Source organism: Myotis yumanensis, unplaced genomic scaffold (assembly GCF_028538775.1).
Source record: "Myotis yumanensis isolate MYYU_CA2020_CCGP unplaced genomic scaffold, mMyoYum1.0.hap1 SCAF_15, whole genome shotgun sequence".
NCBI lineage: Eukaryota > Metazoa > Chordata > Mammalia > Chiroptera > Vespertilionidae > Myotis > Myotis yumanensis.
The window spans coordinates 10,358,597-10,381,079 of NW_027223766.1; the positions used below are offsets into that span (position 1 = coordinate 10,358,597).

Genomic DNA, 22,483 nt, shown 5'->3' on the forward strand with positions numbered 1-22,483 from the left:
CAGTTGAGGCAATACAGAAGTTTGTTTAACCTAAATGTTTTCATGTTACAATTGTATTTCTTTTAGCTTTAGATCTTTTTTAAAAAGCATATCATACACCAGCAATAATGGGGGTTGGGGGACAAAAGTGAGTCTTATAAAAACATTTAAGAATTTGTACAGTTTAAGATTTCTGTCTTGTGTGTTTCTTAGAACCTTTCTGTTGCTTTTTGCCATGTTTGAAGCTGAATCATAACTTATATTTTAGAGGTTATATATTAGCTTGGTAATGTTCATTTAAAAAAATAATTCAAAAAGTTAAACTTCTGAAGAGACTTCTATTTGCTAATTCTAGATGCACCTTGGTGTGGAGTCAAAAGTACACATGCTGGTTCAAAATATGTAAAAACGTCATTTCCTACCAAAAAGAAATGGGAAAATGGGCACTGTTTGAAAGACAGAAATGAACCTTGCCATATAATGTAAGTATTTTGTTTTCATGGTCTTCAAAACTATTAAAACCAACCACCAAATGCCACTTAACAAAATGAACTCAAGGGACATAATTAAAGTTAGGTGAAGTCCAAATGAAGTTCAGATCAAATACAACCATTTTAATGCAGTGGTTTTTAGGAATTTGCACTTGAATTGCTCTATTTCAGCTCCTCTTTTTATATCCTCTCTACCCCAGTGGTTTTATTGCTGCAGTGAGAACTTCATGTGATTTTGGTCACTTGTCGTTTTGTAGAGAGGGAAAAGATCTTAATGCTTTCCATATAGGAACACCTTACCTGGTTTACGTTCTGTTCTCATGCAGCTTCCTGTTGATGGTTATAAAAATGCAATCTATACTCCATTTTCTATACTATCTTACTGTTAAGTATACCTGTTGACTTTAGCTATACATTTCCAAAACGAAATTTAAACCTGCTTCTAAATGCCGACAGTTAAGAGCTAAAAATGCATGATTCGCAACTACAATCATGAATACCAGTTCTGAATAGGCAGAGCTTGGGAAAATCAACATTTGCAAACTGAAAAGCTTAAGCCACATTTCAAAAACACACCTGCCACAGTCTAATTAACTAATTGGCAAGTTAAAATTCCTACTTACAAAGTCGTTTTAATCAAATTCCATCTATTAACAGTTCTTTATTTTAATTATTTGTATAGAGATCTCCCTTCTAAATAAATTCCTTGAAGCACATTTTGGAGGTCTTGCCATATGCCATTTTACTGAGGCTATACAGAAGAATCCAGACAGTCCCTTCCCTCATCTATCCACCAATGAGTAGGTACATTGTGCCAGGCACTTTGGATAAGGCACTAATTGAGTCAGACGAGGATTCCTTCCCTCTGGAACAAACAAGCACATAAAAAGTATAATTCTAGCTGGTAGTGGTGTTATAGAGGTATGAATGTGTGACTGGGACCATAGGACATAGCAACTGCCCGCCTTGAGGGGAAGTAAGAGAACTAAAGTGACATTTCAACTGTTTACGAACTGGGAATTATGCCAGACCAAGATAAACATGCTGAGCAAAGGCAGACTGTTAGAGGACTTAGCTGCTCCAGGGGAACAGTGAGTTAGGGTGCCAGAAAGTAGGATGCACGAGTAAGTGATCAGTCTGGGAAGGTAGAGTGAGGCCAGATTGTGAGGGCTCTTCTGTGCCAACTTTAGTAGTTTAGATTTTATCAGGACCCAAAGGATTTTAAACGGGAAAATGGCAGCTTTTTTCTTAAGCTGTAACTGGTATCAGTGTGGAGAAAGGACTGGAAAGGAGAAGGGTATCAGGAATCTATTTTGCACAGTATTATGCAAGTTCCAATTCCAAATAGTTTAATAGAGGAAAATTCTGCAATTTACGAAGAAAATTGGATCTTTAGTGTCAATTTAAATGTTAACAGATTTACTTTCAGCATATTTTTGACTGTCAGATAACAAAAATTCAGTCAGTTCATTTAGTATACAAATTAAGCAAGCATTTTGTGCTACTTTTACAGAATAAAGTTCCAGTTAATCTTTAATCTCCATCCCTAATACCATTTGGTGTTTTATATTTAAGAAACTGATAAAAAGGAACAAAAAGCTTAAGATAAAGATATTTAAATGTTTAATTTTTACTTTAAAACTTTATAATTCATGTATAAAAATATTCTATCTATATATAAGAATGCTAGAAAACATTACTGATAATTATTTTAGGGAGAAATTGAAAGAATAACACCTGGGCTATTCTCTGTATGGCAGGGGGAAAAGTACAGGAAAAGAAAGCCCAGTCTCCCCCCCTACCAAACACATTATTCTGAGTAAATAACTTCCTTGGCTTTCATTGTGCTAGTGATCATGCCACAGTTTCTTGCTATCCTTTATTACTAGTTCTCTAAGCAGTGGCTTTCAAATTTTGATGGCTGTCCCCACAATGACCTACATTGACGCATTACACATGTACATACATAAATGAAATAGTACTTGCCTACATGCACTGTACTTTTCCTTTTGTAACTTTCAATTTTTTAAAAGCTTACCATGACCCAGTAATGAGTATGGAATGACCCACAGTTTAAAAGGACTCATTTCTACCAGGTTAATTCCCTAATTGAGGTACACATAATATAGGCTGCCTTTATAATTTATTTGAAACTGGTTTTTGGCTCTAGTTATATGCAAAAACTACCACAAGAATCTCTAATTACTCTAATTTTAAATATCCTAGCAGTTAAACTTTCTGATAGTGCTGAAAACTCTAATACCCGCTTAAGCTTATTAAAAGTGCTAGTATCATTATGTGGAAAAAGATAAATAGCTTTAAAACAGAATATGTAATTGGAAATTTAAACCATCTATTTTTGTTTTTAGTCAAATACTGGAGATAATGGCAGCAGTGAGAGATGAGGATCCACTGGAATTAGCCAATGAGCTATACAATAATACCATTAAAGTATTTTTTCCTGACATGTAATTGGTATGTATTTTCCATCATGTATGTGAAATTTCATGGTAAAACTTAGTTTCAATAAAGGAATTCTCTGGAACTTGTCTAAAGAGGTATTATATACATCACTGCACACCATCTCCCTTATTTCTATCTATAAAACCAGGATTTTTTTAATGTCACTTAATACCTCAGCATAAAAGAATGAAAATCACCAAGTATTTAATTTTATAATCTCTTCAGAAGTCCAAAAGGACAATTTTATGTCAATGCTGCAAACAAAGAATGGCTAACAAATATACTGATTTTCACATCAAAATTAAACACATTCTGGTTCATACCAGATATGTTGATACATACCTGATATACATACATACCTGATATATGCCTATTTCTCAACTCACAATATCCAAATCTTGACTTTTGAACTCAGCTCAACTACAGTGCTACTCTCAAATTTCAAAAAAAGTCTCAATCACTTCTGGCAGCCTACTTTTTCCTTATTTCATAAAAATATATCCTTTATCCTCTGGTCCAAATTATTTCCTTGATTTAATGTGGTTTCCTCTGATTTGCTTTTTCATTCTCCCACCTATCTTAAACACTAGGGGCCAGAATTATACACTTTCATTTAGGAATCTTTGGCACAGTTGGCGCACTGTATTATCATTATATCTATTAAAAAGCTATTTGTTCAAATTTTGTCATAAAAACGTGAAAACATTTTATTCTATGTACAATAATGTACACAAATTTAAATAGGTCACCAAAGAGACCAGAAGTAATTAAAGAGGTATATTTACAGTAGCACATCACAGTAAACGGAAAACCATTCACAGATTCAACATTGACTGTTTTTGTGCTTGGTTACACAATGAAGTGAAGCATATTAACTCCATTTTGGATGAACTGAATTTTGAACAAATAACCTCAATGATTAGTAAATGCTGTTTAATCAGTCAGTGTCCTCATTAAATTCTTCAGCTGCTGTACCTGTATTCTGAATCACTCCATTTCTTTCTGTTTGAACATCATCCTCACAATCTGTACTGTCATCTTCATTCAATTCCCTGTCAGATTCGGCAGCAGCAGCCTCTCTTACAGCTTCCTCTGCGTTTTCATTAGGTGCAATAAATCCGTTGTTGCTACGTATATTTGAATTAGCCTTGATATCATCTTCAATGTATACTTTTTGATGGCACATTGGACAAGTATCTTGAATGTACAGCCATTTCCGAAGGCAAAGTGCATGGAAATAATGATTACATGGTGTCATACGAGCAGATGTAGTAAACTCATGATAGCAGATTGCACAGACATCATCTATTTCTTGTAAGCGGCTCCCTTTTATTTCAGGAAGTGAATTAATTTTCTTAACAGCAGTCCTACGATTCATGAATGTCTTCCAGCCATTTTTTGCTTGTAAGTAGATGTTAAAATACGCATGTAGACACATCATACAAGCCCGAATTTTACTTCCTGACTCAAACATCATAGTATAAGCCCCATTTCCAAACATTACTACTCCAAATATAAATTCAATAATATTGCCTGTTGAACGAACATAGTAGACATAATCATCAAGCTTTTCCCAGAGGACATTATAGTAGCCATCAATCATGAATAACGTATAAACAGTGAGAGAAACAATTACTTTTAAGCAGAGTTCCACACAGAAGGCTGTAACGGCAAACAACCATGTGTTTAGTGCATAGTGATGCCAAAGAACATAACTGAGTAAAACAGGAAGAATAAACAGGCAAGCAGAGACAAAGAGCACAGGAAAATGTCTACGAAAAGATGACACATGAGAGGCACTGAGAGACATTAATACGGGGTCTGTCATTCCATGGATGAAATGCAGGACTGCAGTTAATAAAAGGCACATGTTTCTACTTAAGCGAATAAGTCTCTCTTCTGGTCTTAGCCCACTTAAACCAGTCTGAAGAGCCAAAATAAAAAATAAAACAGGTGCTACAAAGCCAAGTCGCCTGTCGTCTTCTTCAGTTGATCCAATAAAGGCCAATATTCCAAGGCCCAAATAATGGGCTATTGAGGAAATTACAGCACTCATGCCCAGCACAGTTAGTGTAGAATCACATCCACTAATTATAAGATTGCAAATGAGGTCCCAGAAATCGTCCCAAGAAATAAAGAAGGAATCAGTTTCACTTGCCATCCTTAAAATGTACATTAACACTGTAGCCTGAGCTGTAATTCTTGTTAGCCAAAAGACTCTCAGTATATCTGGGAAACGGATCCTCTTCCATGTGTCCTCCATTAATAATTGTAATCCATAAATTCGATACATGTGCCTCACTAAAAGATAAACATACCGTGTGGAATAATAAAACCACCTAAGTTTCACTGCCAAGACAAACAGTGTGTTTAATATAAGAATCAAGGAAGAAGTAAAAACTAAAGTCTCCCGGACGTGTAATGGTAGCTCTGTGATTAAGCCTATTACAGGAACCAAGAGATCCAAAATAATTAATTGTGAATAGATGGAATGAATTTGGAGTAGTGTAATGTATCCAATTCCAAATGTTAGCTGTAGAACAATGAGTGCCATCCATTGTGAGGGCCCTTTCCGAGGAAGCAGTTCAATTCCAAAAGCTGACGTGTTGTAGGCACCATAGAAGTCAATGTGCAAAACAGCATAATAATTTACCAACACTGAAGTTGCAGCTAATAGAAAGGCTGCGCTGTACATGTAAAACTTGAAAAGTGATCGCTGTGACAATATCAGAACAATACTGGATACAAATATACCTGAAAAAAAAGAAAAAAAGGTCATGTGAAACGTTTTAAAGAATATTTTCCCACTAATAGTTATAGTCTACCTTTAGGAAATTAAATTATGAACATTAAGCCTCAAGGCAATTTAGGTTTAAAGGCCAAAAGAGTTTTGTAAAGTCAGTTCAACAGGACAGACAAAACATTTTTAACCCTTTGCACTCCGAACCATTCTGGACATTGGCTACCAGCTACTCGATGCTACTTTGCGGCGGAAACGTGCATTTACAGACCCTCGTATTATTTAGTATAATTTTGGAACCAAGTAATGTATTATAATGATATTGGACTTATATGAATTGGGTGACATCGAGGAATGGATATTTGCAAAAAAACCAATATTTTATTGTTTATAATTTTGTACAGTATGATAAGTTTTGTAACACTCCCCAATATGCACTGCAGGCTGATTAGTGCATGTTTGACAGTAATAAGTGGTTTGACGCCTGCCACCAGGTGTTTTCCTGTTAGAACACACAATGCAGTCCCGTTTTCTTTGTCCCACATCGGGAATATGTAGTTTATTGTTTAATCCGACACAAAACCCGCTGACATTTCTTGTATATATCTTAGTAATTTTATGATATTTTGATTTAATTTCTTGTGCCATTTCAAGATAAAACTTCAGGGAAACATGCATGTCTCAAAAAGTTGCGTTGAAATAACTCAATTCCCCGTAATCACTAATAAACTGCAATGTCCCCTGAGAGGGGACATCCGAGTGATATGCTAGAATTCCGATGTCCCCTGAGAGGGGACAGAGGAGTGCAAAGGGTTAAAAATCTTATTAGAATTACAATTTCCAAAGTAATTTAAATAGTACCATATACCCAGGCACTAAATTACCTTTGAGTTTGTAATGACATACATTTTAATAAGTTTTAAAATCTTTAAAGAACATGTCCTTTTAAATTTTATAATTATTAAAAATAATTAAAATAATTCCATGACAAAAACATTACAATTAAAAATAACCAAAATGGAAAACACTTGTTCCTATTAAATCTTAGAATTCTTTTTCTTAAAAGTATTCTTTAGGAAATTGAGTTTAAGTTTTATACTTACATCTAATTCCTCCTTTTCCTCAAGCTGAACTCCAGCTGGCTCTTATTTTTCCTGCTCCTTAAATTGAGCATTCTCCCCTCGTCCAAATTCAGTTGTCGCCCCCCCCCCCCCCGCCCCCCAATTACCTTGCAAGTTTCGGAAATGTCTTTCAAGTTCCTTGTTTTCTATACATTACTGAATCTTTTTCTTCAAATAGTCTACCCTTTTTATTGTTCTTCAAATTACAAAAGTAGCATTACGAAAACCAAAACATTTAGAAAACAGTAATAAATCCTCCTCCCCACTCCATACTTAACAAGTGTATGGTCTGAAGTGTATTTAGAAGCATCTTTCTTTATGCTCTGACAAATTTTTAAGTGAGATTACAATAAACATTATCCAAGGTTTCAACTATGGAAACGATATCCAAATAGCCACCAAGTACCCTAGCCGGTGTGGCTCAGTAAATAGAGCATTAGCCTGTGGACTGAAGAAGGGTCATAGCTGGTTCAAAACAGGTCAAGGGCACATACCTCGATTGCAGGGCTTGATCTCTGGCCCTGGATGGGTCATGTGTGAGAGGCAACCAATCCATGTCTCTCTCTCTCTCTCTCACTCTCTGTCTCTCCCCCTCCCTTCCACTTCCTCTAAAAAATTAAATTAACAGAAAAATATCCTTGTTTGAGGATTGACAAAAAAATAAAAATAAATAGCCACCTACTAGCACTTCTACATTACAACTGTAACATTCAAAATTTCTAAAACTTAACTTACCTCAAATGGCTCTTGTGATTTCTAATTTCAGTGAAAGGTACCATTATTTTCTTAATGGTGCCTTCTAGCCCTGTACCCTCGAACTTGACAGTCTCCAAATTCTAACAACTATTATCTCTTCTTTTCACCAACCTATTTATTAGTTTGTCTCTAACTAAAAACTCATCTTGTCCAAATCCATCTACAAGCCATCACCAATATGCCTTCATTTATTTCTTCAAAATACTGTGGCAGCTCTGAAATAGTAATAATAACTAAAATCTGTATTTCTTATCCTAGAAATCAAGGATCCAGCTGGCCTTAGAATAATGCTCCTCTCAAAGCACACACCATAGCTCCAGACTTCTTTCCCAAAAACACCCTTTCGTTGCCATAACTGCAACTGCGTTTACATTTTTATCTGCTTGTCATCTTGGTCCCACCCTGACTGCTCAAATCCTGTCCATCTTATAGACCCACTTTCTCTGATAGTGACTGTTCCTCTCCAGCATATCTACAAAACCTGGTGAAACACCTAATACTCATATACTACCCGATATTGTAGTTTGTAGGTATCATCTACCCTGTTAGATAATGTCTTTGAGAGTAAGCAAGGATAGTACCTTGTATATCTATGGATCATAAAATATTTTGTAGAAAATAAATGCAATTACTATTCATTGGGGAACTAAATGTTTCTGTTGAATTCTGGATTATGTTTTTAAAGGAAACTACAAAATACAGCTCACTTAGAAATTGATATATATGAGGTCAGACAAAGCTAAGAAACTAGAGCTTGGCCCTAACTGGTTTGGCTCAGAGGATAGAGCATCGGCCTGCATTCTGAAAGGTCCCAGGTTCGATTCCGGTCAAGGGCATATACCTTGGTTGAGGGCACATCCCCAGTAGGAGGTGTGCAGGAGGCAGGTGATCGATGTTCCTCTCTCATCGATGTTTCTATCTCTCTATCCCTCTCTATCCCTCTCCCTTCCTCTCTGTAAAAAATCAATAAAATATATTTTAAAAAAAAGAAACTAGAGCTTGGAGTATAGAAAACGTGACATACTCCAAATAAAATATCTATCCATCCTCCTTATTTCAGCATGCAATCAAGAAAGACTGCATATTACATACAGTGGAGGCATTTCATAATCCATTGCATGTAAAAGTAAGGGCTAGTTCCTCTAAATCAGCCGTCGCCAACCGGCCGTTGCCAACCCGTGGTCTGTGAGGTCTGAAACGTTGGAGACTGCTACTCTAAATGATGACTTTGCCCATGAACTTAAAATTTATCCTACGCCAATGTATCAGGTCATTTGTGAAAAAGAACAAAGGACACAATCATCTAGAAGATACATAAATTTCTGCATAAAAACCACCTGATTAATTTCCAGAGCAAGTGGGCCACTAGTAATCTCCCAGAGAGCTAATATCTGGGTAAAGGTCCTTTCAATATAAAATGAACTGCCCTGGTCAGTGTGGCCCAGGGTTGGGCATTGTCCCATGCACGTAAAGGCTGCCGGTTCAATTCCAGGTCAGGGCACATGCCTGGGTTGCAGGCTAGATCCCCAGTGGGGGGCATGCAGGAGGCAATAGATTGATGTTTGGTTCTCACATCGGTTTCTCTCTCTCCCCCTCTCCTTTCCTTTCTCTCTAAAAATATCGTGTGTTTTTTTAAAGGACTTTTTTAAAAAGCTGGATTAGGAATATTTTCCATGAAGGTGAGAGGAAATGGAATTAATTCAACCACTATGTATATGTAATATTACTTTCTCTACATAGAAAAAGTCAGCAATTTTCCTGAGACAAAACTTAAACCAATCTCCTAAGATGAGTCAAATAATTTCAATTCTAGTTTATACCAATTAAAAGGGAGAAAGTCAAGCAGGGACTGTAAATTACTTTTGTCAGCTTGCTATTCACAAAGTGGTAAATTAATCATTGCTTGTGAATATTCATGAACTTTGTTGTAATTTATAACCAGTCCCCTTTTACTTGAATAGCTTTACCCCGAAACTCATTTTTACACACAAATGAAGGAATGATTTGGGTTTTAGAAATATGTCTGGAGAAAAAGTGCCATTTTGCTTTATGCAAATACTAGAGGTCTGGTGTATGGTTGGGTCCCTCAGCCTGGCCTGCGTCCTCTGGCAATCTGGGACCCCTTAGGGGATGTCGGACTGCCAATTTCGGTCCAATCCCCGCCAGTCAGGCCTCTAGTATGCATATAAGATCTTTGGTTAATCTCTTCCTGCCCTCCCCTCTCCCCCCTTCCCTTTGAGACTCATTAGTCTGTTCCATGTTTCTGAGCCTGTGCATTGAGCATCTTCCCCCCTAGTGGTCAGTGCATGTCATAGCTACCAGTTGAACGGTCATTTAGACTTTTATATATACTAGAGGCCTGGTGCACGAAATTCCTGCGGATCCGGATCGGGCCTAAACTGTCAGATGGACATCCCTCTCGCAATCTGGGACCACTGGCTCCTAACTGCTCATCTGCCTGCCTGATTGCTCCTAACCACTCACCTGCCTGCCTGATCGCCCCTAACCACTCACTGGGGGGTGGGGCTGGCCGGGCCAAGGGCCATGGTCGTTCTGCCATTTTAGTCGCTGGGCTTTTATTATATAGGATAGATACCAAGGGAAAAGGGGGGAGGGTAGACAAATAATGTAGTGAGACTATAAATCACAAAGTTCAGATGTGTCCTAGCAAGTAACAATCTAATACTATATTCCTTTTTTTTTTTTAATCCTCACCCAAGAATATTTTTCAATTGATTTTAAAGGGAGTGGAAGTGAGAGGGAAAGACAGAGAGAAATACAGTGATTGGTTGCCTCCTGCAGGCACGCACACCAACCAGGGCCCAGGCAAGGAAGGAGCCTGTAAGCAAGGTATGTGCCCTTGACTGGAACTGAACCCAGGACCTTTCAGTTCACAGGCCGATGCTCTATCCACTGAGCCAAACTGGCTAGGGCTGATACTGCCCTTTCTTGACTAAAATAATACCCTCAAGATATAATAACGACCAAACACTTCAATAGTATAAAACTATTTAATTCTTACCCAAAGTTTGCGTGTACATGGGGTTCTTAAATTTTCTTTTATACTCAAGGTCCTATGTATGGAACATGGGAGGAATCAACACTCATTTTACAGAAGGAAAAAAGAAAGTCAAATTCCCAAATAATAAGTCTCAACATTCCCTTTCCTGGCCTTGGCCTTTTGTGACTGTTACCAATAATATTAAAGTTTTGCCAAAACCGGTTTGGCTCAGTGGATAGAGCGTCGGCCTGCGGACTGAAGGTTCCCGGGTTCGATTCCGGTCAAGGGCATGTACCTGGGTTGCGGGCACATACCCAGTGGGAGATGTGCAGGAGGCAGCTGATTGATGTTTCTCTCTCATTGATGTTTCTAGCTCTCTATCTCTCTTCTTTCCTCTCTGTAAAAAAATCAATAAAATATATTTAAAAAAATAATATTAAAGTTTTGTTGTATTTTCACAACTTCAGACATAAAACTCTTGTTATTTACCCTGTACACCTAAGAAAATTAAGCCCAGGGATAGTGTTTCTTATTAACATGTAAGGGTCACCTACATAAATAATCAAGGCTATATATAAATGATACTTTATACTTGGGACACTGGAGAATAGAATTAACTGAAATCACAACTCAGGGACCCAATTTCCAGTGATTAGAGTTTCACCAAAGTTCTCGAGGTAGGAAAGAAGCAGGTATCTAAATCAATTCAGGATCTCTGAGGCTATATGTGAAATCAATTCATCAAGAGTTCAGGGCCTTTACAATTTGGATTACCCAAAATAAGCAAGCAGAAACAAACCATCACACGTTATACACCAATGTGTTTGGTTCTTTTGTGTGGAAAGTCCATTCATACCATAACCTTTTCTGGAAACTTAGGACTAAAAATTAGAAAGAAACAGGACAGAATATTTACAACTCTCTAGCTACCTTAAACCTTTAAAACATAACCTAAAGCAAGCTGTGGAAAAACATTTCAATGCCAGACAGAAAAAGATGGAGCCCAGAAATAAATGTTATGACTACCTTATTCGCAAGGGAGCCCTAACCAATGAAATACAAGGTAAATAGAATATCTTGAAATAGCAATCTGTTGGTATGCTTGATAAACTATACCATAAAGAAAAATTTTCTATCAAACTCACTTTAGGTTAAAAAAGGGTATTTTAAGTTTTTTAATAAGATAAAACTAAAATCTTGCTTCAAACTAAGATTTTATTAAACATGTTTTTATTTTTTAAATGTGAACATGATTTTTAAAGAATCAAACCACATTGGTATTAAGTGAAGAATAAACCAAGCTTTGCATAAAACAAGCACATATTTATAAACACACATACTCTTTTTTACTTCTTACTCAGAGGATCTTACTAAATAATAGTGGGTTTTGTTATTTTAACCTTTGAAAATTTACATTTCTGATTATTTATCAAAGAGAGCATTTACTGATCATCATGTTTCTTGTCTGTGAATTGCCAATTTATTTTTGCTCATTTATCTATGGAATTTGTTTTCCTTAATGAATCACAGACATTTAAAAAAATATTCTGACTAAAAATTCTTTGTCAGTTATCTGTAATGCAAACATCTTCTCCAGGTATGTGGCTGTTCTTCACTTTTCTGATGCTTCATTTTGATTAATTGATGTTTTAAATTTTAATATTGTTGAACTTGTCAATATTTTACACATTTGCTTTTATATATTTTAAAAGAATTTTTCCTTCTTTAAGGTTTAAAAAAAAATGTTCTCCTTTGTTTTCTTTAAAGTTTGCTTTTCACATCTAAGCATTAATCCATTAGAACTGTTTGTTTATATATTGATATGAGGTAGTGATCCAGTGGAATTTTTCCCATATGGATAACTAAATGACCACAAATGGATAGTCTACATCTACCTCTACGTACCTCAATGTACCTCTGAAACACATTAAGTTTCTGTATACCAGTATGCCTGGGTAGTCTATTTCTGGGCTTTCTATTCTGTGCTATTGGTCTATTTGTTTATCCCAGTGGTTCTCAACCAGAATCTTTTTCCCCTCTCCCCCCAGGAGTCATCTGACAATATCTAGAGACATGTTTTGGCAATCTCAAATGAGGTGCTTCTGGTATCTAATGGGCAGTGGGCAGGGATGCTGTTAAAAATCCTACAAATTCCTGAACAGCTCCACCCACCTCCCAACAAAGAATTATCTTGTCCAAAATGTCAATAGTGTCACAGCTTAGAATACCTAATCTATCCTTATGCAGTCCTGATTACTATTGTTTTACTTCATTTTTCACATCACAGGTTTTCTGAGTTCTTTCTAGAGCACCAAAAATAACTGTATCTCATTCTTTTAATCAACTTTATTGTATGGCTGAACCTAATACAATGAACAGATTCCCTTTTAATAGACATTGAGATAAACAATTTGTTGTTTGTCATTACCAACAATTCTGCAATGAATATCCTTGCCCATAGTCTTTGTACAACTATATTTTTAGGTCAAATTCTTAGAAACAAAATCGTGTGTCAAAAGGAATATGATGAATTTCAGCTGATAGTGCCAAATGGCTTTACACAGAAATGACAGCCTACAAAAATTGTATCACTTTACCTATTTTACAGAAAGGGAAAAAAAGTTTTGCCTTACCAGTTTCTATTCAAACTTTAAACTCTTCACTAATCTAATAAGTGAAGTTTTGTTTTAACTATATTTATTTAGTTATAAATGAGGCTGAGTAATTTTTCTTTTGCTTATTGACCATGTGCATTTCATTTATTGTGAACTGCTTATCCTGGGCCCATTGTTCTCTGGAAGTAGAAGTTTATCTTACTGACAAAGTAAAACTTTTAGGACTTCAATCTCATATGATACAGACATTTTTCCCTCAATGTGCCATTTTTAAGAAATTAAAGTTTTGTCATAAAAGCTTTTCATTTTAATTTCCCTTGTAATTTCTAGATTTTCTTTTATGTTCAGAAAAGCTTTTCCACTTCAGTGAATTATCATTATATGAGTAATACTATTAAAACAAAGTCCTATGCTTTCATTTTCTGCCTTGGATTTAGATTTGCCAATTCAGCATTATGCTGCACTGGGTTGCATTTCATTTAGCATATAACAGCTCCTAAGAATAGCTTAACATTCTTAAATATTCTATATATTGTGATAAGATTTTATTTGGATCTCCAAAATGAGATGCTTTATTTTCTAATCTCCTGAAACTCTCAGTTTTAGTGCTTTATTATAGGGAAGGAAAGTAAATTCTTCATATGCTATATATAAAAATTGGTACTACATTGATTGGTCGCCTCCTGCAGGCACGCACACCAATCAGGGCCTGGGCCAGGGAAAAGCTGGTTTGCTCAGTGGATAGCACATCGGCCTTCAGATAGAAGGGTCCCAGGTTCGATTCCAGTCAAGGGCACATGCCAGGGTTTTGGGTTTAATCCTCAGTGGGGGGTGTGCAGGAGGCAATCAATGATTCTCTCTCATAATTGATGTTTCTATTTCTCTCCCTCTCCCTTCCTCTCTGAAATCAATAAAAATATATTTTAAAAAATAAAATAAAATTGGTACTGCTTTTTTTTTTACTTAGAAAATAGATTTCCATTTTTACAATTTTATTATAAAGAAAAAGGTCAGACTGCCAAGGTTTAAGATTTATATACAGCAGTATATAAATTATTTTAAAAAGGTTCTACAATTACTAAAAAACACACACACACACAAAAACACAGGTAGAACAATTAATTTTAACTATCCTTTGGTATCTTTTACACACAAACCTGCCACTCTCAAAAAACAACAGATGCCTCATTGAATGCGCCTTACTTGCTTTTATTCAGAATGTTTTGGGGTTGTTGTTTTTTAGCACCAAAGCCACTTTTTAAAAAACGTTATCACTTACAAATGTGAAAAATTAGCATAATTACATTGGCACAATTTAAGGAACAGCCAGGTGATGGATCTGAAAAATATTTTGTATTTCTCATAAAGTCTGACCCAGAGTATATTTTGAGATAAAAATTTTCAAATAAACAGTGTCAACATTTCTCTGATGCCCTCAAAAGACCAAAATATCTGTAACACAGTATGGTTGTTTTAAAGAAATATGTTCTTACTGATTTTTAGATAGGAAGAGAGAGGTAGAGAGAGATAGAAACACCAATGAGAGAGAGACATCAATTGGCTGCCTCCTGCATGCCTCCTCCTGGGGATGGAGCCTGCAACCAGGGCATGTGCCCTGACCCGGAATCCAACCCAGGACCTCCTGGTCCATGGGACGACGCTCAATCCACTAAGCCACACCAGCTGGGCAACACAGTATGGTTTTAATTTAAGTATTAAAAAAAAATGTTTTTAAACCATCAAGCTTACTATTAGCTAACGCTTACTAGGTCCCAAGTACTGTTCTAGGGCTTACATCCTATCTCATTTATTGTCCTTAACACCCAATGAGAGAAAGACCATTACTGTCCATCTTTAAAAAGATACAGATAAGAACAGGGAGGCATGACACAACCAAGTAACCTGCCTGACGTCTTATTCTTATGATTTATCAAATACAAACTTCCATGATTTACTACAAAAATAAGAAACAGGATAGGGTACAAAGAAAATACTATTGCTTTTGTTCCATGTTCTTAAACCACAAATTATTCACTTAAGGAGAATACTCCTTTTCCTTAAAGTTCCCTAGCTCAACTCTGAGAGCACTGCATTTAAAATTCTCCACACCTGGTCCCAAAAGGGTTTTCAGAGAATCTGCAGTCACCTGCAGTAAGAACAAGGCAGCAGCTACACTATTTGGGCAATGAACATGTGAATCCTCTCAAACAAAGTTCCTTTTTTTCCTCCTCCGCCACGGACTCTTCTCAAATCAGAAATGGGGATAGCCATCCTCCTACTCTCAGAGAGTCCTGCTATATGTGATTACTTAGTTTTCAAAGCTGCACTTGGTTATCCCATTGATCCCAAATCTGATCAAGTGCCCTAGAAGTCTGTTATCTTCTGCTCTCTTCTGGGGAGGGTGAAGGCAGGGTTGGCAGTCAGACTCAGCTGGGACCACCTTACTACATAAGTAACTGCACGTTAACTTATGGTACGATGAGTGGCTTCTTACTGGCAGGAATAAAATGCCTTCCCAACAGCCCCGCTTCTTATTAATTTCATTTTAACATTAACTGCACTTCACCCATAACTGTCAGAATTCAATAAAATGTTAAGTATGAAATATTAAAGCTAGCGAATGCTTTTTAAATTTAAGTATAATTGACATTATTACATTAGTTTCAAGTGCATAACGTATTAGTTTCAGGTGATATTTGTATACATTACGAAATCGCACAGCTCCGCTTTTGCCACAGATAACGAGGGCACTACACTTTTGCAGTAGGAATAGCTGGTGTCAGCAGCTGGTGCGTTCCCGATAAGTCTTGTGCTAAAGAACAGCACAGCACGTTCACATCTGTGAGTTTTAAGATCTAGCGTGTGATCATCACTATACCATTCTGTATCTGGACTGCAGCTGGGCTGCGGAGAAAAGTCAACCACTATTGATGTCAGAAGATTTTTAAGCCTAGGCTCTGGCAACCACTTATTTGCTGTGTATCTAAAGCAAAACACAACCTCTGACCCCGTTTTCTCATTTGTAAAATGAAAATACCACCTCCCACCTCAGGGATTTTTGAAGGTTAGACAGACATTAGGTTAGATAATACCAGTGAAAATGCTTTGCAAAAGTAAAGTATCATCTGTAAAACACTGCTACTTATTGCTAAGAACAAAACTCGACATTACCACTCTCCTTTTGTCCGAATAAAGAAGCAACAGATGGCTCATCGTTCGGAGAGGTTTGGTGAGGACCCACTATCAGCAACACTTCAAAGCACTCGCCTCCTGAGAGCGCATCGCAAGAATTACCTCACCCACCAAACGTGCCAAGGTGCAAGGACTGAAATTCTTTCACGCATAAGTGCTTTTCACTTTGATGATGCAAGTGGAGACGGGGCGTCAAACATGAGGCTTTTCAACACTTCCTGCAAATGCCACCAAAACTCCTCTTCAGAAGTCTCTCTTGGAAAAGCCTCATCACTTTCTAGCCACGTTTTTTCTTTAAATACCTCTACTTCATTCATGGAACATTTCGGACTCCTGATAAACATCGCCTTCTCCATAAGCGGTTTCGGTCAGGGTTGCAGGGTCGGACATTCAAAACCCTGCCCCTCTCGTCTGGATGTCATTTGCCGCGGACACTTCCCCGTCACGGGACACCCCGTCGATACAGAAGCGACCACAGACGAGCACCCCGCATTTCGGAAAGAGGGAAACGGAGGCCCAGGCCTTCGCACAAGTCCAAGGCTACCTGCGGCGGGGCAGGGGCAGGGCGAATGGGGGTGCAGTTTCCCGGGCGGTCGCACAGGGAGCGGCCGTCGGCACCCGTTCCCCAGGAGGAGCGGCGGCAGGGCTCCCCCCCGCCCGCCCCACGAGGTGCGAAGGAGCGGACGACTCCCGCAGCGCCCTCTGCTGCGCACGCGGACCCGGGTCACCGCCTCCCTCCTCCGGCCGCGAGGACGCCCCGCGGGGGCGAACCTGGTTCAGTCCTCTCACAGCCTCACGCTCACTGACAGTCTCTCACAGCCTCACACTGACTCAGTCCGTCACACACACAGTCTCTCTCACACGCACACGACCCACGGCCTGCACGCGGCTGCCGGCTCCCGGCGGCACGTCCCGTCCCGGGAGGCAGGCCGCCCCTCCCCCTTACCGAGGAGCCGGAGGAAGATCTGGAGCCCGATGCAGAACCGGCTTTGGCTGGAATCGTAGTAAGAGTTGAAGATGGCGTCGATGATGTAGAGGCAGGGCACCCGGAGCGCCACTTCGAGCGCCGCCCAGGCCTGCTGATGGGCCATCCGCACCTGCTGCTGCGGGGGCCCCACCGCCGCCATGAGCCGCTGCCGCACCGGGGCTGGGCGGGCCGGTCCCGGGCCGGCGGCCAGGGGCGGGGGCTGAGGCGGCGACTCCGCCCCCTCCTCCCTGGTCTCTTCACCACCCGCCCGCCGCCCGCTCGCGTCTACGAGCAGGAGCAGGCGGCGGCGGCTCCGGGGAGGCCTCGGGGTGTCGGTGTTCTCGGCTGGCTAAGGCCTGGCTCCTCCTCCCTCCGCCGCCTCCCCCGCCCGCGGAGCCACCATCTTGACCTCGCCCGCGGGCCTCTGCCGTTGGGGCTGTTGGGAGGCTGAGGCGGTGCCCCAGGTCACGCGAGACCGCGGAGACCGCGCTGCCGTCGCGTCACAAGCGGACGCCAGGGGCGCCCCCACGTCGTCATCACGTACGGCGTAGCCAACGTCTGTAAGCGTTACCATGGTTTCCACTGACCACCGCGAACCACGCTGCCTTTGCTGTTTTGGAGCCTCGCCGTGGCGCAGGCGCTCTGTGGCAGCCGCGCCCTCCAGCCTCAGAGCGGCCGCCACACCCACGGCGGCGTGGGCTCAGGAAGGGATCCCCTTGCTTCCACGGGCGGGACTTCCTTGTTGTTTTATTAGAGCCCATTAAATGTCTCATAAACGTGGTTCAAAGATGCTTGAGAGGAGGAAAGGCAAAGGGCGCCGCCCGCCCCACCTACTCACCCGACCTGGCGGCGGCTCTGAGACGGGCCGGTTGGCCGACATTCCAGGGAAAGACCTTCTGGGGGGCGTGTCTGCGTGCCTTTCGTGGAGCCGCCGCGACTGTGGCTCTGGGCTAGGTGTTGTAGGCGCCATACCAACAACATCCCTCATCTCTTGGCACATCCCTAACCACCTCCTCCCAAGTTGGACAGAACTGAGGACACTTCTCGGCCACATTTTACAGATATCAAGGGTCACTGTGAATGAAGGGCAGGAACCCAGGCCTCCGACTTTGATGTCCCGTTTTCTTTAAGGAAAGCGTACCCAGGCAGTCCCTTCTTTCCTCCCAGGCTGAAGAGATCACAGTTTTCTTTTTTTGTAGGGGATAAGAACATGCCACCCCAAAGTATGCCACTTTGACAGGATTACTTTTGGCTAAAACAAGAAAGAGCTGAAGCCCCCCCTCTCCCAAGAAAAGCTCTCTGCCTCCACGCCCCCCAAAAGACATTTGCTTAGAAATCAGGACATAAATGTCCATTTGTAAAGGTGTCCCTCTCCCTTACGTATAAGAGGACTCTCAGACTCTGAATCACCCACTAACCTTACTAATCATCTTCCAATAGTTTCCCCCATATATTTACCTTCCCAGTTACCATCCCCTAGAAGCCTATACTAATCTGACCATACTTATTTTTCTTACTTCACCAGAAAATAGGAATGTAAATTAGCTATTAACGAATGTCATCCCAATAAGTTTAATTGTAAAAACAATAAAAAAAGGAAAATAAGAATGTAATTCAGGTCAGAGTCTGCACTGTAGACCCAGCCATCTCAAACTAAGGAGGGTGAAATAGTAAGCAAGAACCTGGTTTACCTAGGGCAGTGGTCAGCAAACTGCGGCTCGAGAGCCACATGCGGCTCTTTGGCCCCTTGAGTGTGGCTCTTCCTAAGCCTTAGGAGTACCCTAATTAAGTTAATAACAATGTACCTACCTATATAGTTTAAGTTATAAAAATTTGGCTCTCAATAGAAATTTCAATCGTTGTACTGTTGATATTTGGCTCTGTTGACTAATGAGTTTGCCGACCACTGACCTAGGGTCCCAGCCCAAACTGCACTCTGCAATCCACTTTATCAGGGCTCTAAATGGGTGATTAATAAAACTCCAAGACCCCTTTCTCTGGGTGGAGGTAAGCGTGGTAGAATGATTGAACCCACACCCAAACTCCTTACTACAGTCTCATGTTTTTAAACTTCTATTGTCATCCCCTACTAATAATGACTGCCATCTGTGTTTCCCATATACTAGGCACTGAGCTAAGGGTGTTACATTTTACTTAAATCTTTGTATCATCATTATTTTGATAGGTATCATTTTCTCTGTTTTAAAGAGGAAGAAATGAGGCTTAGATAAGTTACGAAGAACAAAAAGTTAAGTGGCCAGTATGGCCATAGCTACTGGAGAGCAAACCCAGGATTTGAACCCAAGGCTACCTGGAACTTAGAACTTCAGGCATCTTTAACTCCTTCCTCTTTTCACCCACAGCCAATCTGCAACCAAATCTTACTCATTTTTTCCAGACAGTCTCTTGTATTTGTTTCCTTACTGTTGTCACTGTCAGTATTCTAACCCAAAATCCTACTGTAGCTTGCCTATTTACTGCAATATCATTTTGATCACCATTTTTCTAATCCAGTCTGTTTACTTCTGCTGGGTTAATTCTCCTAAACTGCACACCTGGGGAATAATCTTGTGGTTTTGACAAAATTCCCAAAGGAAAGCAAACTTGGTAAGAGGAGACAGCTATGAAGGCTTATATGGAAACTTCAGAGATGTAAATTAGCTACTCAGTCCATCTGTTATTCTGCCCTAATTGCAATTTAAAGGAAAAAGAGAGAGGCTATTATGGAGAAAAGGGCCCATAAGGAATAATCTAAAAGAGTAGTGTGGTAAGGAGACAGGAGGTTAAGTACCACTATATTATGATCATGCAAAATGGAAAATAAAATAGTTCATGGGTTTTCTCCAATTTATATTTTAAAAGTTAAGTGTAGTAAATATTAAATGAAAAGGTTTTAAAAATGAGCAAATGTCACAGTTCATGTTAATGTTTTAACAGTTTCCAATCTTAATTTGATGCATAAATTTTATAAGAATCTTTAATTCGCTCAGTGATCACAGGAAGTCACAAGTTCAATTCCTGGTAGGTGGGGGCACATGCCTGGGTTGCTGACTCAATCCCCCTGTAGGAGCATGCAGGAGGCAGCCCATCAATGATTCTCTCTCATCATTTATGTTTCTATCTCTCTCTCTCTCTCTCCCTCTCCCTTCCTCTCTGAAATCAATAAAAAAAAATATTTTTAAAAGAATTTCTAATTCAAACTAAATTCCATCTTAGGCCAAGAACGTTCAGGATTGGTGGCATAGTCATTCTTATCTTTCTCACATATAACTTCAAGCCAAGTTTCTTTAAACTCTCTAGGTCTCACTTTCCTCACCCATAAAGTGAAGATTTGACTAAGATCCTGGCAAATACTTTAAAATACTACTTTAAAACTAAATTTATATCAATGAGGTAGTATTTTGATGCTTAGGAATCTTTTAAATAAAAGCAAAGCTTTCAAAGAAATAGCTACAATTCACTGAATTTAATCTTTGGTTTCTACATTGATTTGAATGTTGCACAACTCAGGTATATATTTATATTGAGTGTATCCAGAACAGTATTCACACACACACACAAGCACACACTTTATATACATAAATAACCCGTGGTCAAAAATAATCTGTTCATTCAGCTTTAATGATTCAAATGCCTCTTAGTAGCTCTAAAAAGCCTTTAGATAATATGATGTGTAAAAACTAGTTTGACTTTTCTGTCGACATTTTCATCAGCCAAGTCTTTGTTCCAAGCAACAGAAACTGATTCTGGACTATCATTATTCCTCAAGATTTCAAGTTCCAAGAATGACCGTGCAATTGGTCGAGCTTACTGGACCATGTATCTGTACCCGAGCTGTATCTAGGACAAGTACTAGCAGCTTCCTGGGAAGTGCAGGGGGAACGAAGCAGTAGGAAACAGGCACTTAGAATTACCCATCCCAACTCCCCAACAAAGTACTATGTGTTTCCTTTAAATGGAATATAAGGACGCTGGTAGGAAGGGTAGGGAGTAATGGCCCCAAAAGAGACAAATACATACCTTAGCTTGATTTCAGACCTCAGGAAGTATTTAAAAAATAATCTCCGGTCCTAAATTACTTCAGGGGAGCTCCAGTTTTCCTTATCATTAAATTTCAGATATACTCATCAAAATTCAACTATTTGAATTTTCTGGTTTTGTAAGTGCCAAATGAACAGGAACAGTCTATTGTTGTTTAGTTAACAAAGAATACAATGGCATATGGAATCAATGTTGGGTTTACATTACCTGACTTTTGGTTCATTCATTTATTCATTCAACAGACATTTACTGAGCACTGTAAGCTTGGCAGTATGTTTGCCCACTTCTGCCTCTTACTACTTCTCTGTCTCTAGACAGAGTACTTAAACTCTCTAGTCTTCAGTATCCTCATCTTGTAAAAAGAAATAAAGTTTAATATAAAACAAAATACATGACATGCATTATCCAATTAATCTTCAACGAACTTGTCCAAGGACACAGACAGTCACACTGGCAGAGTCAGGTTTCTAACTCTTATTTTTCTGATTCCAGAGCTTAAGGTCTAATCCTCCGCAAGTAATTTCTCGTGCTTGTTACACAAATTATAACAATATATTTTAATACTTGGTATGGTATATAGTAAACAAATGTTAAGAGAAATACTCGCCCTAACCGGTTTGGCTCAGTGGATAGAACGTCAGCCTGCAGACTCAAGGGTCCCAGGTTCGATTCCGGTCAAGGGCATGTACCTTGGTTGTGGGCACATCCCCGGTAGGGGGCATGCAGGAGGCAGCTGATCGATGTTTCTCTCTCATCGATGTTTCTAACTCTCTATCCCTCTCCCTTCCTCTCTGTAAAAAATCAATAAAAATATTTTCTAAAAAAAAAAGGAAAGAAATACTCAGTGGAAGCTTTATATAACACTTAGCAATGGCTCCATTTATAGCTCAGTAGTGATATGAAGATGTTTATTAGTTTGGGTTGTTATATGTGATAATTATTCAGTAATCTTACCTAATAATAGACAAACATGCAAATTGACCATACCTTCACTACGCTCACCAGCCAATTGGATAAGTATGCAAATTAACCAAACAAAGATGGTGGTTAATTTGCATACGTAGGCGCCCAGCGGCAATCGAAGCCTGCAATCAGAGCTGAGGGGTCCCCTGCCCAG

The 22,483-nt window shown here is 39.3% G+C and overlaps 3 protein-coding genes across 8 annotated transcripts in view; 1 reads left to right on the forward strand and 2 right to left on the reverse strand.

Moving 5' to 3' along the window:
• TATDN1 (TatD DNase domain containing 1) overlaps positions 1-3,025 on the forward strand; it is a 26,949-nt gene extending 23,924 nt beyond the window's left edge. For 3 of the 5 annotated variants that reach the window (XM_070391921.1, XM_070391920.1, XM_070391922.1), the window contains 2 exons: positions 335-461; positions 2,840-3,024. In XM_070391921.1, coding sequence (XP_070248022.1) covers positions 335-461; positions 2,840-2,942 — 230 coding nt within the window. In that variant the 3' untranslated portion in view covers positions 2,943-3,024. Of the gene's footprint in view, positions 1-334; positions 462-1,152; positions 1,271-2,839 lie in introns of all 5 variants that reach the window. The other 2 variants (XR_011468200.1, XM_070391919.1) reach the window with 2 other exon arrangements.
• RNF139 (ring finger protein 139) lies at positions 2,071-17,762 on the reverse strand. Its single transcript, XM_070391914.1, has 2 exons — positions 17,305-17,762; positions 2,071-5,687 (listed from the first exon to the last, which is right to left on the reverse strand). Exons 1-2 carry the CDS (start codon positions 17,483-17,485, stop codon positions 3,871-3,873), a joined length of 1,998 nt encoding a protein of 665 aa, XP_070248015.1. The 5' UTR covers positions 17,486-17,762; the 3' UTR covers positions 2,071-3,870.
• TRMT12 (tRNA methyltransferase 12 homolog) overlaps positions 5,606-22,483 on the reverse strand; it is a 48,274-nt gene continuing 31,396 nt past the window's right edge. The window contains exon 4 of one of the 2 annotated variants that reach the window (XR_011468199.1): positions 5,606-5,687. The gene's annotated coding sequence lies outside the window, so the exon portion shown is untranslated. The remainder of the gene's footprint in view (positions 5,688-22,483) is intronic. The other variant, XM_070391917.1, reaches the window with a different exon arrangement.

Bases quoted from the DNA above. Each gene is read 5' to 3' on its own strand.
- RNF139 (XM_070391914.1), bottom strand. From the start codon at position 17,485: ATGGCGGCGGTGGGGCCCCCGCAGCAGCAGGTGCGGATGGCCCATCAG. The intron at 5,688-17,304 runs GTAAGGGGGAGG...CTTTTTTTTCAG, and splicing joins GATCTTCCTCCGGCTCCTCG to GTATATTTGTATCCAGTATT.